The sequence below is a fragment of the Phoxinus phoxinus genome (assembly GCF_949152265.1).
Source record: "Phoxinus phoxinus genome assembly, chromosome: 3".
Taxonomy (NCBI): domain Eukaryota; kingdom Metazoa; phylum Chordata; class Actinopteri; order Cypriniformes; family Leuciscidae; genus Phoxinus; species Phoxinus phoxinus.
The window spans coordinates 26,024,414-26,042,109 of NC_136878.1; the positions used below are offsets into that span (position 1 = coordinate 26,024,414).

General features: G+C 36.4%; 1 protein-coding gene across 2 annotated transcripts; it reads right to left on the reverse strand.

The window, feature by feature from the left end:
* Nucleotides 1–1,030: 1,030 nt before the first annotated feature.
* On the reverse strand, nucleotides 1,031–17,423 carry mtmr12 (myotubularin related protein 12). Of its 2 annotated transcripts, XM_079608584.1 has the most exons (17): nucleotides 17,158–17,423; nucleotides 14,011–14,068; nucleotides 12,362–12,501; nucleotides 10,718–10,790; nucleotides 10,477–10,613; nucleotides 10,307–10,394; nucleotides 8,709–8,832; nucleotides 8,205–8,274; nucleotides 7,958–8,055; nucleotides 7,485–7,609; nucleotides 7,275–7,353; nucleotides 7,113–7,183; nucleotides 6,681–6,850; nucleotides 5,372–5,548; nucleotides 4,920–5,078; nucleotides 4,636–4,686; nucleotides 1,031–3,167 (listed from the first exon to the last, which is right to left on the reverse strand). In XM_079608584.1, exons 1-17 carry the CDS (start codon nucleotides 17,380–17,382, stop codon nucleotides 2,604–2,606), a joined length of 2,409 nt encoding a protein of 802 aa, XP_079464710.1. In that variant the 5' UTR covers nucleotides 17,383–17,423; the 3' UTR covers nucleotides 1,031–2,603. The 2 variants fall into 2 exon arrangements, with proteins under 2 accessions (XP_079464710.1, XP_079464711.1); XM_079608585.1 differs by lacking the exon at nucleotides 4,636–4,686.
* Nucleotides 17,424–17,696: the final 273 nt, after the last annotated feature.

Here is a 17,696-nt window from a genome sequence, read left to right on the forward strand (position 1 = left end):
TATGCCAGTTTGGAAAGTTTCTCCAAAACGACTAAACAGGTCAAAATCGAGTTATGTGTTGAAAGTGTGGGCTACACTGAAAAAGAAGTCTTGTTGATTTTCACTTGTGCTACAATCATTGATTTGGAATCCCAAGAAAGAAACAATGTTAAAGAATCTTTAATGCTTTTTCAAACACTATAAGACATGGTGACTTTGTTTTTTGCACACTCTGTGACTATACAAATCACAACATGTAAATAGGAAAATGTTTGCGTTATTTTGTCACTTATTTGGATTAGAATGCTAGCTGCAACCATTTACATCCAGTCTTTGTGCTAAGCTAGGCTAGCGGTGGGTGCGTCAAACAGACTATAGCACGCACGGAGATGAAAAAGGTATGTATGGACTTATCTAACTCTGGGGGATAAGGTGAATAGGCTAAAGTCCCAAAAAGTCGGAGTGTTCCTTTAAATGTAAAAAAAAAAAAAAAAGTCATTATTTTTTTTCTAGCTGTAATTTCTCAATTAGACCCATAGAGGGAGTCAAATAAAATAAACGTGAAACAATTCAGCTAGGTGCCAAGGCAACATTTCCCATTTTCATTCATTTTAACTTGTAGTAAAAATAACTAAAATAAAATTAATAAAAAACTATAGACATATTAAAATAAAATAAAAACTGTTAAATGAAACAAAAATGGAAAATATACAAATACGAATAAATATTAAATATAAACTATAATATTATCTCAATGACACTGAAATAACACTAGTAGGTAGCACACTAGGGTTTGAAACAGACTTAAACTGGTACCATTAATAATATATTTAAATATTTTTTATTTAATTATATAAAAAAATGTTTAGGTGACTTTCCAAGTTGTACTGTACATTTCTTTCCAGTCTATTTTGTCTTTCTATATTTATAAATGTGCACTTTCAAGAGAATCAAGAGACCACAGAATAACAATCATATATATATATATAAAACGTTTGCATTAAAAGTTACTTTTTACAAGAACTGATCACGATCACAAATCATTGATCTAATCTTTTATTTCAATCATATTTTGTGGACAAAAAGAGGAAGTTACATACTCCCATGTTCATATATAAAAGTATTTAATGCTACTTTTACATGAAAATGATAATTTTGAAGTAAATAGTAAAATAATTATACAGTAATACATTTCTTATCCAGCTCGCCATCACTTGTCATACACAAGATCAGTGCTGAACTGAAGTGAACAGAATCAGAATAACAGCTGACTGACAGTTCAAGTAACAGTGAATGACTGGCAAAGGAGCAGTAGTGCAAAACAAGGGGTTGTAGGAAACTGCTTTCTCCACACCTTTGCTAACAAATAACAACTCAGTGCAATGCTTTCATCAGTTTCATTGCATTACAATTATCATGGGGTGGAGGGGAAGGGCAACACACATCGAACAACACAATTTTAGTGCCTGTTGATTTGTGGCAGTAGTTCTGCAGGCACCAGTGGAAAAAAATTATAAGAATAATGTGCACAAATGCAGATACAGTATGAGAATAGCTTATGCCTTAATAGTTATATTTGCACTTTCTTTCACATCATGTGGTAATGTCTATTTGTATGATACATTTGTCATCATAAGAAAAAAATAGTTACAAAATTAATTGTGATGATATTAATATTCAGCTTTGTGCCCTGTGTCCCATACTACCAATTACAGCATCTAAGGTTCAATAAAATGAGTCAGCTGGTCATCGGACGGATAAGAGTCACACAGTGTACATCATAAAATAAAGCACTGAAACTCAGAGACAGCAGATCTCATATATTGTTCTCTACTTCCTGTTTTCTTACAAAACAAAAGCCCCCATGTACACATTAAACATTTATATACCCCAAAGGTTGACATGGTATCTGAAAAAAAGTCAAATCACATTGGTCCATAGTAAGCATAGTCTAATCTTCAATAGATTTTAAATGCAACAGTAACAATAATATACTTGTAGATGGCTTCACACTATTTTCATTGCCTAACCTTTTTTAGACGCATCTCACTGCCATAGATAGCTGAAAACATGCTAGAGTGAACACTGCCCACTTTTAACCCCTGCGTGCATGGATGTACCAGAAGTTATAATATGTGAGGGATCAGAGAAGTCAAAAGTATTTATAACTCTTATATTTGCTATTATTCGTTCATTCATAGATCATTGGAATGGAATACTGTATGTTACTTGGTAAAGATTTTATGTAACACTGTGCACTGGAAAGACTGGAAGTTCGGGACTATATCCTGTTCCTGTTTTGTGATGAGCAAGAAGAAAATGCTAGGTGTTGTTCCATTAAGAACATCAAAAAAACTACAAAAACACTCAAATAAAAAAGCATAATTCCATGTTTTCAATATAATGGGGCACAATTGGTTTGACAAAAGCCCATTTTCCTTTCCAAAAGGACCCGCTTTAGCGCCAAAGGCACTTTAAGCACCATCATCAGGATTTGAATCTGGATCTGACGAGGCCAATATAATCCTGATTTATATTATATTATAATTATAATTTAATAATATATGGACAAATATTTAACATATTGGGTGAAAACAGATTCCCTGTTAAATCAAACTCACAACCTAACTGGCCTCATCCTCCTGACTAGATAGGTTGTCAGTAACCATAAGGCTTTGCATTAGACCTGTAGGAATGATGGGCTTGAAAGATCGGTTGCGGCTGTAAGCGAAGGGGAATGAAGATGACAATCGTCCTGAGGAGCCGAACGAGAACAGCCGGTGTGGACGGTGATCAAATTTAGCAGCTTGCGATGCGTCTCTCTGCTCCAGCAGATTCTTCAGATCCTGCACCTGACTTAGAAGCTCCATAAGCTTGGTCATGACGGCCATGGAGCCTCCGCCCTGGATGTGCACCTCAGGTATCCAGCGCACGTAGCGCTGCATCCAGACGTGGACAGCCGGTCCATCCAGACAGGGGAGCAGGAGGCCGTGATAGTCCAGAGGGCGCTGTTGCCAGGATTCGTAGAACTCACGGGTGGCGGCCACAAGGGAGTCAGGAGAGCCCATCCAGCGACTGATACGCTTCACTCGTAGCATCTTTTTAAGGCTGTCGGTCTCCTCCTTAAAGAAACCTTTCTTGGGTGGGGTTTTGAAGGCTGAGCTGGGTAAGGATAACTGTCTTTGATGCTGTACATTTTTAAATAAAAAAACAATTTATGCACAGAACGAACTCAACTTAGATATTATTCAATATGAAGAGCAAAGTCAGACAAACAAAATAAACCAAAGACACAAAGTTAGGGCAAAATTGGGTAAGATGCCCCACCTCACCTTTCATTTTCCTTTTGACAACAGATGTCGCTAAACTCAATTAGCATTTGTGAGATTTATTCCATCTGACATAGATTTGTAAGGTAACAAATAGTTGTTGTTGTTTTTTTAAGCAAAAGGTAAAAAAGTGAAAAATTGTGTGTTTTCTTCCCAGTTGTGAAGTATATCTGAGTGAAATGGAAATAATAATAAAAAACTAGGGCGGGACTAAATAAAAAAAAAATATTTACGTTTTGTCTTGACATGCTTTTTTTATTTTTTATAAAAATATTAATTTCATGGATAAATTATTTATAAACACAGCAACAATCCATAAACAATATGAATTGTCAATTTTGATTTAATGGTGACTAATAATTATTATAATTCATTGATAATTAATAACTCCATGGCTTATATGTAAATTTCAGACATCTTTAATATTCATCATAAAGGGTAGGCTAAACTCAGTGGCATCACTTGATCTAAATTCATAGTTTCTTGCTATTCTTATCTATCACTTTTTAAGATTTAAATATATAATATTTAAAAAATTTCAGTATTTTAGATTTTGTCTGTACATAATTCAGATTAAACAGTGCTATTCAGATGTCACTAAGTGATATTCTGTTATTTTATTTATCTATCATTATGCAATAATTCAAGTAATTCTAAAAATGTAGTAACAAATATAGAATATTTTAATATTTAAATCAAAGTAATTTTAAAACATCAATCATTATGTTTGACATGATATCAGATGCATTTTTTTTTAGTGCTATAAAACCTTAATGTTATTAACTGTTATTTATCTTAATAATATATTGGATGATGCATCATCAATCTGTACATGTTGAACTTATTTCTAAATATTACAATTTAGCAGTAAAAGAAGTTAACACTGTTCTTAATTGGGGGCGGGGCATCTTTCCCTACATTATTAAATTATGTAAGGGCCTGTTTACACCTGGTCAGATGGCGACCCGATCGTGAAAATACCAGGTGTAAATGCCCTCCGAAACGCTTTCGATCGCTCAAACCGCTTCAGCAGATGATTAGAGATGCATTCCAGATGAAACTGAACAAGTGTAAATGCATCTGGTTGTTGAAACCACATTTGTAAATTTGACTCCCCCCAAAACTGTCAAAAATAAACGTGCGAGCGCATGTTATAGGCTATATGACATGTTCTAGCCAGATATGACAGCGCTACTGCAACACGCATTGCTTCAGTATGTCTTCAGCAAGCCGAAGTGCAAACTGCTGCAAATGAAACTGAAAGCAAGTCGCAGACGTTCAACACACAATCATCTTCATTAAAAGTAGTGAGACTAAATTATCTTACCAGTCCTGACGGTGCTCTCTCTCCTATTGTGGTCTTTGATCTTGAAATTAGCTGATGATAAATAAAATGCAGCTCATATCTGTTACTTTCGTTGACGTGATTTCATATAGCCCGGGAATTGTAGATCGGATTTATATTCGTTTTGCGGAGACACATTTATGTGGCTAAGTGTAAATGGAGCCGTTTTAAAGAATCAGATTTCAATCAGCAAAAACACAGGAAGTGACCAGGTGTAAAAAGGCCCTAAAATGGGTAAGAGATAGTATAGCATTTCATCCTCTCACCTTGGGCTTGTGAGGTTTGCGTACAGTCTTCTCATGTTTCACCTTCTCTGAATACAGTGGGTTAAAGAAGAAATTCTGGGCCTTGCTGTCAAACTGCACAGACCAGTCCCACACTGTAGGGCAGCTCAATGTGCCGCTTTGTGCAGGTGGTGACTCGGCCTGCCAAGACAATCAAGCACAGGCAGTCAGCAGGAGGCGTGCCGACTGCGTCAGGGAGGCAACGGCCACTAACTTATGAGTAAACCTAGACTAACGACAGCATTACAGAGGGCTGACTGTTTTCTTTTGAGCCACTGTACTTCTATAGAGGCCTCTAATACTGTTCATCTGGCAGAATGGTGAATGTGGGACTCAAAAGGGAAAAAAGTGTAGCAAACTGACTATAAGCTGCAATCACAATATATATATATATATATATTTTTTTTTTAAAACATAAAATACAGAAGTTCTACCTTCATAACACTTTCTCTGTGATGGGCAGAGTTGAACAGAAAGGTACTGAAGACTGGCACGTGAACACTGTCGGACAGCACAGTCAGGTAAGTCTCTGAGAACTGGAAAGCCGGGCTGTGCTGGTGAACAAGCTGCCACACACACTCCAGGAACAGGAGGAAGACTGGAGAATGACACTGCGCATTGAGAAACAAGAATCGAATTAAAAAGACTACGAGGATGAGAACAGATCATCATTCATTCATCATTAAATTAATGATTGCTTAATAAATCCTAGTAGGGAGATCAAGATGGGATCAAGATCCTCGTTCTGAAGGGATTTATTTGGCAATTCATATTTTTCATGTTACGGCACATCCTTATCCACCTTATTTTGCAACACGGAAGTGTACAATTTTCTTGAATGTGCGAGACTACAAGAATTACAAAGTGCTGTAAACTGTAAAACTATTTGCGCTATAAAATGACGTGTTTATGATTATGATAATGAAATTAAAATAATATATAAAAGTTTGCAATATAAAGCAGTAAAATGGGCTGTTTTTGTACAGGTAAAATAACTGGAAGCGAATGACACCAGAAGCCAGATACAATCAAATTACACATGGCTGTGCCTGCTCTTACATAAAAAAGAAGGTGGATAGGAATGCCCATCTGGAGGGCAAAACAGGGCTTCCCTCCATTGCCTGGTAGTTCAAATGTAGTAAGACATTGATATTATGATGATTATGGCTATGTCAGGCAGGCAGGTCAAACCAGAATATAAACACGATGCTTTACCATCTTGTTTTTTTCTTCTTCTCATGGCTGTGCCCGCTCTTACGTAAAAAATAAGGTGGATAGAAACGTTAACAGGCCTGTGCTGCAGTTTAGATGTTTTGCTCTCCACGTCTCCTCGCGAGTAGAGTGACTGAAAACTATGAATAGTGACCGGTTGACAGTATATTATGTACATCACATGGTTACTTAGCAAACAGGCAAATAAATGGACACTGATTTTAGGTGATTTTTTTTTATATGACAAGAAAAAGTCTACAGGGTGGAACAAAAAACATGATACTAGTGCAGGAGATCGGTTGAACAGGCAACTGTGAAATGCTAATATTTGAGGATTTGTTCAGTAATCTTCATACACGTGTCATTAGACATGACATGATTTTACAACCTCATAAAAGACATGTTTGCAGGGGGAAAAAAGCCTTTAAATCTCAGAGGTTAAGAATAATACAAATAGGAAAATATAGAACAGTAACATTTCCACTAAGCCTCTGAAGAAACAACAGGCAAGCACGAGCATGCAATAATTACCTCCTTGTCTTTCTGATGGAGGTGATTGCATCGATCCAGGAAGGCATGGCAACCAGCCACCCACTCCTTCTGCACCAGACTCTGGAAACCCATCAGTGTTCTGTAATAAGGGTCCAGCATTATCTGAGCCAGACTGGAGATCACACAGCACAGATCTGTTCCCTCTTCCTCTGCAATCAATCAATAACAACAGAAAACATCAGGGGATACAATCTCAAAGTCACAAAGATCGATCCATCGAGGTTTAAAAGTAATTCCTTTTTTTAACGTGAGGTACTGTAGTTCTCTCAGACACTTTAACCGCCTCCAAAAAAACAGGTGGTCCCATCCCAAACTGACACTATTGGCTAACATGTCAGATTCTGTAAACAATCAAAACAATGTATTGAAATCACAATATAAGCCAATATAGTTGAAACATGCTTGACTTACCTGTTACAAGGACATTTGTGTTGTCTTTATCAATGCATTCAACCACCTCTACTGCTTTGTGGAGACATTGTCTGTTGAGGACATTAAATACAGTTTGCTAACAGTTTCATAGTCTAATACTAGTAAATCACACAATCTAATATTTTATCAATGTAAGCTGACCTAATAATGTCTAGCCATCCTGAGCTTTCAAGGGAAGAGAACCATTTCACATCTGACAACCAAAATTCTGTTGAATTATCTGAGAGACAAAAAACAAAAAGTGAATCATTATAAAGTGACTGCAAACAAAATACCCATCCTTTCATTTAATATTTGAGGATTTGTTCACATTTCCTTATAAAAGAGACTGCAGTGTATTCTGTGACTCACCGATAAGAAAGAATTGTTTGAACTTGTTATATGACTGCTGGATGTCTAGGATTGTAGGAAGGGATTCTGAGAGGTCCTCTGTTTTTACGGAGTAGAGGTAATTATGTGCGACTGCATTTATCATTCTGCAAAAGAAGAAAAAAAAAAAACGTTTTTGTCAATGTGAAGGTACCAGTGAAGGTCAAAATAAGACAATACTTTATAAAAAAATGTTTAATTTGCTGTGAAAACCATGTTACATGACTATTTTTCTTTGCTGTGGACACCATGACACCAAAACACAAAAAGGTTATATTGGTTCATGCTGATGGTGTCTAGAGCACTACTAGATAACATACTGGCATGTTGTTCTTTGATAAAGATCAGTGCCCTTGAGTGTCAGCACCTAAACACACAGAAACTCAGGGCACAAATAACCATATCACAGCAGTTTGGTTGATTCCAGAGGATAAATACGAGTTAAAAACCATTACGTGTCCAAGTGCTTTTGGAAATCCCCTTCTTCCTGTGTCATAGGTGGGAAAGATGCTTTGAAGAGAGCACAACCGCTGTGATGAGACCAACACCAGATCTAAAGAGGAAAATAAAAGGCAACTGACCTCCATTGCATTCAACTATACAAATGACAACTTGTATACAAATGCCAACATTACAATTATAATAACATTACAAAAATTATTTAAATGTTTATATTATCTTAAGATAAAATCCTTAACTCACTGGCAATCCCTTCTCTTGATAGCTGAATAAATCCTCTAGTGCTGATGGGATGACAAAGTACTTCGGTAACCTAAAGACAATGTCAGAGCAGTGTTTTTGTTGCATACATTTATTTCACATGAACATTTTCAACATGTGACATGCTATAGATCATTGAAAACAATTTAGCTAATTCTTTTATAATTAATATAGATGCATGCATTTTATCCTATATTAATTGAGAGAATACATTGGATTTCTTTTGAAAATTCACATTTATTCACTGCAGGACTATTTAACTTCTAAAAACAGATCAAATAAGTTACATCACCTGAAACTATTTACAGTAGTTTTGAACTACCCAAATATAAAAGGTGTAGGATTGATCAAACAAAAAATCTAGGTCAGTAGCACATAAAGACTATGATAGATTAGAGATCACGTTATGGAAAATGCACCTTGTAATAAAAACAGCAGTAAGACTTTATCAGACACTTTATAGCCATCAACAACAACATTAAGTACCTTTGAGAGAGCTCAAAGTTCTCATTTTCAGTCACTAATCTGCATTTCGCTTTGGTCCGTTTCATTTCCTGTGTCCAGTCCTCTGGTGACTCAAACATAATGGTCTCCCGTTTCCTTTGCATTTCTGCAAATACAAATAGCATCTTGTGTTTTTCCAAAGTTGACTAATGAGAGTTAAGCCATTTAAAAACGAAAATAAAATAACCTTCATTCTAAAACTAGTCTGATAGTCTAGGGGGCAAGTGTGAGAGAGAGTTTCGAATCAGTTGTTGGAACTCTCACTCTCTTTACCGACCAGTGCTGTGTTGTCACCAAATCTTAGAGTTATTGATCACATACAGGGCTTGACATTAACACCAGCCAAATGCGGGTGTATTTCAGCAGTGGCGTGTAACGCAGTCACTCCTAATCCTTTGGCGAGTTGAATTTTATATATAATACATTTTTAATTGAAGTCTTTTAAAAAGCCATCTGAAATAATAAATTAAGTGCACTGTAGTGTTGTCAAAAATATACATTCTTCAATAAATAGATACTGAAATGTTTTTAATACTAATTTTCCGCAGAATAGGTACACGCTACCAAGCTGTGCTTTCTAGCTCTCACATTTCTCCGACAGCGAGTTGACACACAAACCCGCCTCCCCTCACTCACTCGTTTCATTTGCTCCGGATGGATATTGTTGGTGTTACAGGGCTTGAATTTCAGTGTGGGATTGCGCATAATTTTACTTAATCAGGCAGATTTTGAGCTCACACCCAAAGTGCGCACGCATAAAGCCGTCTCTCAGTAATATATTCAGTTATTTTTCGCTGCCAATTGCGCTTCAACAGTCAAATACACACAATTCTTTTTCAAAATGCCAGTCTTGGCGAGAATTCACGTAGATGTGAATGTAAATGTATACATGTGCAACAGTATAATGGATTCATGCGTCAGGTCTTATTGTGGTCAGTGAAAATGCTGAGTTGCTAGTAACTTTGGAAAAAGGCTGGTGGGCACAAAAGTTAATGTCAAGCCCTGATTACATACATAGGTTTTTCAACAAAGTTTTTCATTAACTTCGCTAGCTAACTGACAGTGAAGACTTGGGATATTTTAAAAAGCATCAGTTACAAATTAATAATTATTTTAATTGCCTTGTTTTTCTTCTTCTCAAATTACAGCAAATTAAATTTTTGTAATTTAATGAAAAATATATATTTTTCCTGATACATATAAATCCTTGTTGAGTCACTAAGATCCAGAAAGATGATCTGGAATATATAATGTCTATAAAGAGACACTGACTGTCGTTCTTGCAACCATCTGTTGAATTCCAGTTGCAGAGACTATGATCAGAATTTAGCAGCTGGTGCTAGAAGTCCAGTGCTGGATGCATGTCTGCATTTCAGATGTGTGCAAAGTTTAGTTCTGCATTAGTGTGACTTCATGAACTTCTTTTGGTGATGTTTTCCCTAATGTTGCATTAGTGGTTACATGTGCTTAGTGGATTATCAGATAATTGATACTCAGATAACAGCTGTACAACAAGTGAAACTATAGAAAGTAACAATAGTAACAAAATGAAAGCCTCTAATATGAGCTAAAATCTGTACCTGGGCTTGGTGTCCCAGCATAGGAAAAAGCAAAGATGCACTTTAGAGATTTCTCCTCCAAACAATGGTGAGCAATACCCTGAAAGATCTGACAAAAAAAATTGCACAAGTAAATGTGAAACTCTTTTTAAAATGTACATACATTTCAGTCCTCATGTCAAACATATTACCTTTTTGGTATCTTCCTCCTTGGTGAATGTTAGGCAGAACTGAAAGACGCGTAGATCTTTACAGTGAATTATTATTTTGGATGGGTATTTGTTCTTCACAAGGCTTCCTGTTATCAGTTTCCTTTTTTCATCATAAACTTTAAAAGAAATGAAACGTTTTTCAGAATTCAAATAAAAAACTTTCCCTTTTAAAACATGAACAGCTCTATGATCAAAATAAGTTAATAAAAACGATTATTACCACCATAGATGTGATCCACACACATTAATGGAATGTCATTTTCTCCATAGAGTTTGTTCTTAAAGGTCTTGGACTGGAACAAAGGGGAGTGACACAACAGCCTCTTATTGAACTTTCACAATGCAGACAATACCAAAGTAAATAATGCTTGCGAAAGACAGTGATTAACAAATGCTCAGTCAGCTGTGAAAGATGCATTTTTATACAGCACACAGTAACTAACAGGAAAGGCAGATGCTGTTGCCTTTTTCAGTGTGCTGCATCAAACTTTCACACAATATTTTATTTGTCAAATCACTTCCTGCTTAGCCACCTCCAAATAGAAATCTGAAAGTAGCCAATGAAACCTCTTGATACCAACCAACACTAACATCTGGCCAATAGCATTCAGCAGCATTGCTCTGCAGCTTTTTACGATTACTGATTAGATTAGTTATGTCTTCATATACCGATGTTGGTCAACATGCAAAAAACAAACTGAAAACAAAAATACCTGGCACTGCATGAATACCTGACCATTTGAACCTGCTGTAAGTCACTGGTTTCCCACCAGAATTTCACTGCCAGTGAGTCAGACACTCAAGTTCCTGAAATGGCAGCTAAAGTGAGAGCACTCACAGTACAGTTCCTCATGCAAGGCCACCGAGCATGCTCTTAAGACACCCAATGTTTCAACAAAGTGTGATTCACACGTTTTCTGTTTACTTGTTTAGCAGCTGCTTTTATCCAAACCTGACTTATAAATGAGGAAAAAGTATTTATAATACAGGAGCCAACAATATAAGCAGATCCGCAGTGCTTAATTTATTTTGGTTATAAAGCTTTTGAAGCAACAGAATCATCCTGTACACCCAATCTCTCTATAATCTACCATTTAGGTCCAATCTCTCTATAATCTACCATTTAGGTCCAATCTTTCAGGTGCACGTGCAATTGTTTTGGAATAGTATAGTATTGCAGTCAATTTAATGAGTTAATTTAGCACAATTATAAATAAAAACAATAACAACTTTTATTAACACATTTAGTCATGCCTTCTGACTCGTCTGCTACTCCACACTTAAACTCATCTGCATAGATCTTTCATAAAAATGTTTAATTGATAAACACCTCTAATAAATAGCATCCTTACATATTATATAAACATCTAGATCACATGTTATCTTCTCTTCAAACCACACTATGTACAAGAAACCTGCAGTCTACATACAGGAAGTGCATGATTATATTATTTTCTTTTAAGCACTGTGGTTCTCTTTGCTCGGTAAGCCTGAATTAGAAATGACACATTGTTGCTTAGATGATAGTATTCTGCTATTCACTCAATAGATGCGAATTAACATTACATTAGACTTTTTTTTCTGAATATATAAGTTGATTCTTTTTTTATACTATGAACAGGAAAACTCACGTCAATTCGTAACTATTTTACGTTGTGGTGAATTCGCATGATCTCATTCGTATATTGATTTGTTTATACCCCACTGAGGGTTAGGTTTAGGGGTGGGCCTTCATGCTTTTTTTTCTAAAAATCTTACATTTTTTTGTACAAATCAAATTTTAAATGAAATTGCCATTTGTGAAACAGTAAAACTTTCTCATGAAATCAGGTCTTATTTTTACAGCCCTGCCATGTGTCCTTACCGTCTCTTCCAGGGTCAGCTCATCACTTAAGAACGTTACACGAAAATTGGTGCAGAACAACGTGCCGAAGACGCCACGCTGGGAGAGGTCATCTTGAGTGTATTTGAGAATGGGGTTGGCACTACAAAACACTACTTCACCTAAGATACAACAGATCAGCAAAGTCATGTCACATAAGCACTGTTCAGACTGTCAGTTCAAATCCAATTGTTATGCATATACAGTGATGTGGTGTCTTCACTTCATTCACTGTGCGGAAGAAACGGAAAAAAAGAAGCTCATGCTGGCCTCTGTTTCTGTCGCTGCTTCATTAGTTAAGTTAAAGAGGTTATTTAAGACTTTGTTGTCATTGTACTGCTGTGCAAAACAATGAAATAGTTTTTTGTATCTCACGTTCTCTCAGACATTTACATACAATAACAACAACAACAACATAAAAAAGACAACAAAATAAACAAAAAGCACAACAATAAATATAAAAATGTCAATATAGATAAGTTAAAAAAAGATACATCTGATAAAACAATTAGTAAGGTAAAAAAAAGAAAAACAACAACAACAACAGACTGTTTAAAGTGTGTAGTGCAATTACACATATAATTTATAGATGGAAACCATTTAGGAAGTGTTCAATAGTTGCATGGCTCTAGCAAAAATTGCAAATTTTCAGTCTTGTGGTACGAGAGTAAATTGTCCTGTATCTCCGACCCGGAGCGGATCTCTGACAATTTTTGAAGTTCTGCTCTGACATCTGGACAAATAAATGTCCTCGACTGATGGTAATATGTGCCAATGATATTTTGTGCCATTTTGGTCAAATCGTTGCAGAGCCCTCTGTTCCTCTCTTGTACAACTACCGTACCAAGATGTGATGCAATATGTTAGTACACTCTCCACTGCACATCGTTAAAAGTTCACAAGACGTTTCTGAGGCAATCTCCTCAGAAAATAAAGACGCTGTTGTGCTTTTCCAATGACAGTCGAGGTGTGTGTAGTCCAAGAAAAATCCTCTGTAATGTTCAACCCCAAGAATTTAAAACAGGGGACTCTCTCCACAGCCACTCCATTTATGAACACAGGACCAGTAGTCCAGCACTGCAGCTACACGTTGTCAAAATCTAAAACACAACATTGCAAACCCCTCCATGTTGTTTTTGGGCATAGTCCTTCCAAAGCAACACCATTGCGATGGAAACCAACGCAGATATTTCAGAAAATGAAAGAGCCACGGGACAAACAAATCAGATCTGAACAGTTACGATGCACAGTGTGGACAGTCAGATCTGATTTTAGTCGTAAACACAAATAATCGGATTTGGACAGACAGTGTGAATGAACAAGGCTTTAGACACAATAATATAATGTCAGACATAATCACAATGCCAATTATAGTCTTGTTTTGTGGTGTGCAGAGCTTTGAAGAAATGCTGTCAGTGTTTTAGAACATAACCCACATTTCTGTATCTGCAAAACTTACACTAAATGAGATCTCTGGAAGTTACAGTCTGTATTAACGAGCAATTATAAATCTGAATTGAAAATTTCACCCAGCGTACCACTGACACAAAAATTTACTTTAGATTAACTGACAATAATACAAAGAAAAACCTGAGATGGCAGAACACTGTGAGGGGGATTTCATTTTTTACCTGGTAGCAAATCAGGATGCTTTTCCTTCTTTGGCAGGTCTTTGTCCAATTTTATTTCCTAGAGAAAACAGGAGCAATACAATTATAATATAGGCCTAACTGTAAACTTGATTGATTATCTAATAAAATGTCTTACTAAATGACATTTTCACAGGTACTAGCCTATATTACAATATAATGCCAAACACATCAGGTCACATTTCACACAGTGCCAGATGCCAAGTAAGTGAATAAATCTACAGGACATCTGCTCTGTAGTTTCTGTAAACTAAAACTGCTGCATGCATAGTATAGTATAAGAATAAGTAGGTATGAGAAACATACACTGTCATACATTACATTAAAGGGATAGTTTACAAAAAAATAAATAAAAATAATATATATATATATATATATATATATATATATATATATATATATATATATATATATATATATATATATATACACACACACACATACACATTGTTTCTAACCTGTATGGCCTCTTTTATTATATTTAAAACACAAAAGAAGATATTTTGAAGAATGTTAAACCAAACAGTTTTGGTGACCACTGTCTTCCACTACATGGACAAAATAAATAAATAAATATACACAGTGACATTTCTCAAAATATCTTCTTTTATGTTCCACAGAAGAAAAAAATCATACAGGTTTGGAATGACATGAGGGAAAGTACATTTTCCCTTTAACATAATGACTTTAATGTAATATATGAGTAATATAATTAAATATAATATAATAATGATATAATATAATGAGAACTGATTTGAAATTGAACAGCATCAGCACTGTACAGCAACATCAGTACACTAAGACTGTCAAGCCACAAGCCATATTAATTGTTATCTCTGGCACCATGAATTTTAGCAGGCATTCTATACAACTTTAAAATTGAAATGAGGTAAAATCCTTTGTTATTGGTTAGAAGATATAAAAGTGGCTGCAGATAACTGCAAAATTAAAGAACTAGCCTAATGTCAGTGTGTGGAAAAAATAAACTGTACAAGTTAAGTCGAAACAAAAAGGATAGGCTAAATAAAGGAAAGGAAGCCATCAAACATCCTGTTACCACAAAGTCAGCTGAAAAACTCAATGGATAAAACTTCCCAAACAGTCCCAAGCATCTGGGACACTGCTTTTCCTAATGACTTCCTCAGGGTGAAAATATTCTCCTAAAATTTGATGAAATAAATGTAAATTTGTTAAATTTATATAGAGCTTTTTCTAAGACCTCAAAACGCTTTACATAGAAGGGGGGGGGGGGGGATCTCCTCAACCACCACCAATGTGCAGCATCCACTTGGATGATGCGACGGCAGCCATATTGCGCCAGAAAGCCCACCACACACCAGCTTACTGGTGAAGAGGAGACAGTGATGAAGCCAATCAGTATTTATAGGGATGATTAGGAGGCCATGATGGACAGGGGCCACTGGGCATGTTTTGGCCAGGATGCCGGGGTTACACCCCTACTCTTTTTCGAAGGACATCCAGGGATTTTTAATGACCACAGAGAGTCAGGACCTCGGCTTAACGTCTCATCCGAAGGACGGCGCTCTTCCCCGTCACTATACTGGGGTGTTAGGACCCACATAGACCACAGGGTGAGCGCCCCCTGCTGACCTCCCTAACACCTCTACCAGCGGCAACCTGGTTTTCTCAGAAATACACATGGTCTTGCCATTTCTGCAAATGTTGCACGACAAAAATGGAATACAGTGGGTCTTCATTAATATCCAGGCCAGTATCCAGCCAACAAAAAGGGGGAGAACACTGTGAGATCTGACCAAGCTCCAATTTCTGATCTTCAGAAAGAGAATTAGTTGAACTCTTCACATAAGACCACCAGGGGCCATATAAAGCCACTCAGAGTTAAATTTTAAGCATATCAAAATTCTAAGTATGGTGTAATTTTAGTCGTATTCCTAAACCTAAGAATAAATGTGACTAATAAATGTTCCTATGTGTTAAGAGCAGCTCCTAAACTATTTAAGAGTGCAGGAGAGGTATCCTAACCTTTTTAGGAGTAACAAGATGGCAGCAGAGAGGAGACCATACACTTTACGAAAAAGATATACATATTGGAGTTATATGATGACAGGAAGTTGATAAAACTATACAAGCTTGATAGTCAATGTATTCGTTTTGTAACTGACCTAGTCAGAAATTGAATACCTTCTATATAATGTTTGCAATAACATGCAAAAAATAAAATAAAATAAAAAATAGATGTTTTTTATCCAAAGTGACTTCCATTGCATTCTACACATTTAATCAGTTCAGGTATTCCCGAACCCATGACCATGGCGTTTCTACCACACTGTACAATTTGAGCAACACAAAATCTTGTTGTGCACCAAAGAACAGAGAAAGTCATACAGGGTCCGAAAAACAAGAGTAAATAATGACAGTTTTTATATTTGAGTGAACTATCCTATTTACTTTAACACTGAATTATTTTATAGTCTTGTAAAGTTTTCATTTACTAATCTCTCTATAACACGATGGATGAAAAACATTGATAAAATAAGGGGTTTACCCTTCTATTGTTTCAATGTTGAGTACAATCATTTTTACCATGCTTTCATTAATGAACAACAAGAACTCTATTGTCCCTCAAGACACAACCCATGACATCGGTTCTAAAAGGACGTCCTGCTCTCTCTCTCTCTCTCTCTCTCTCTCACACACACACTTTCTGAAAACATAACCAAGAAAAGACTTCAACCACAATCACATGTCAGACTGAAGCAAGTGAACACTCGTGAGTCGTGTCAATAAACATAAATCGTATAATAACATGAATTACTATCTCGAAGCAGACTGAATTGAAAAGTTGAGGACTTTTCTTGATTAACTTTTTAAAAAGTCCATCGAACTCAATTTTAGTCGTCAGTGCGAAGGCAGTCAACTTAGGAATGCTGTTGCTCGTTCAATGCATTTTCCCATGTGAACGAAACGTTCCCTGTTAGTCTAAATTACTAGAACAAGTCAACATTGTCAACTTCAGCATGGCACACTAACTCCGCCCAGTGCACGACTATCCGCTGTTTCAACTCGTTTTAGTCAAAACCAGTGTCTACGGCTTGTTTTCAAAACAACGTAGCATAATTGTTATACTACTTGAAAGCTTTCGCTTACCTCGGGTGTAACATAAGACACAAACGACGGTTTAGAAGACTTCGCTCCTCCGGTCCCCAAACTCAACATTGTGCCACAGTATCCCGCTTCCCGAGAAGTCAGGTGGAAATCCGGGAGAGTGCGAATACAACTTTCCTCCCTCGCTCTTTGCACAAGCAAGCGCGGATTTCCTTTGGTTGGAAAACAAACCTGCTCTGACAGCAAACCGCGCCCATTCGACGGCATTGGCTCTTTATGGACAAACAGTCCATTTTATCCTCTGGTCAAGAACAAGCCGCTTTTTGCTGATTGGACGATGAGGCTGTCAATCTTATGCGCTTCCTCGTTTCTGAACAAATCAGCAGTCGTATTCAAAATAGCCTACGCCCTGAAGAAAGAGGAGGTTTATGCTTCAAAATCGTTTTTTTTTTTTTGCTTTGTGTTTCTTTCTCATTTTCACTCAATTCATCAGTCCACATACTAAAGTAATTCCTCATTAGCATAATTAACAGGAAATATAACCAAGCAAAGCAATCTAAAAGTAATACACAAACATGATC

Bases quoted from the DNA above. Each gene is read 5' to 3' on its own strand.
- mtmr12 (XM_079608584.1), bottom strand. From the start codon at position 17,382: ATGCCGTCGAATGGGCGCGGTTTGCTGTCAGAGCAGGTTTGTTTTCCA. The intron at 12,502-14,010 runs GTAAAAAATGAA...GTTGTATCTTAG, and splicing joins GCATCCTGATTTGCTACCAG to GTGAAGTAGTGTTTTGTAGT. The intron at 10,614-10,717 runs GTAATAATCGTT...TTTCTTTTAAAG, and splicing joins TGTGGATCACATCTATGGTG to TTTATGATGAAAAAAGGAAA.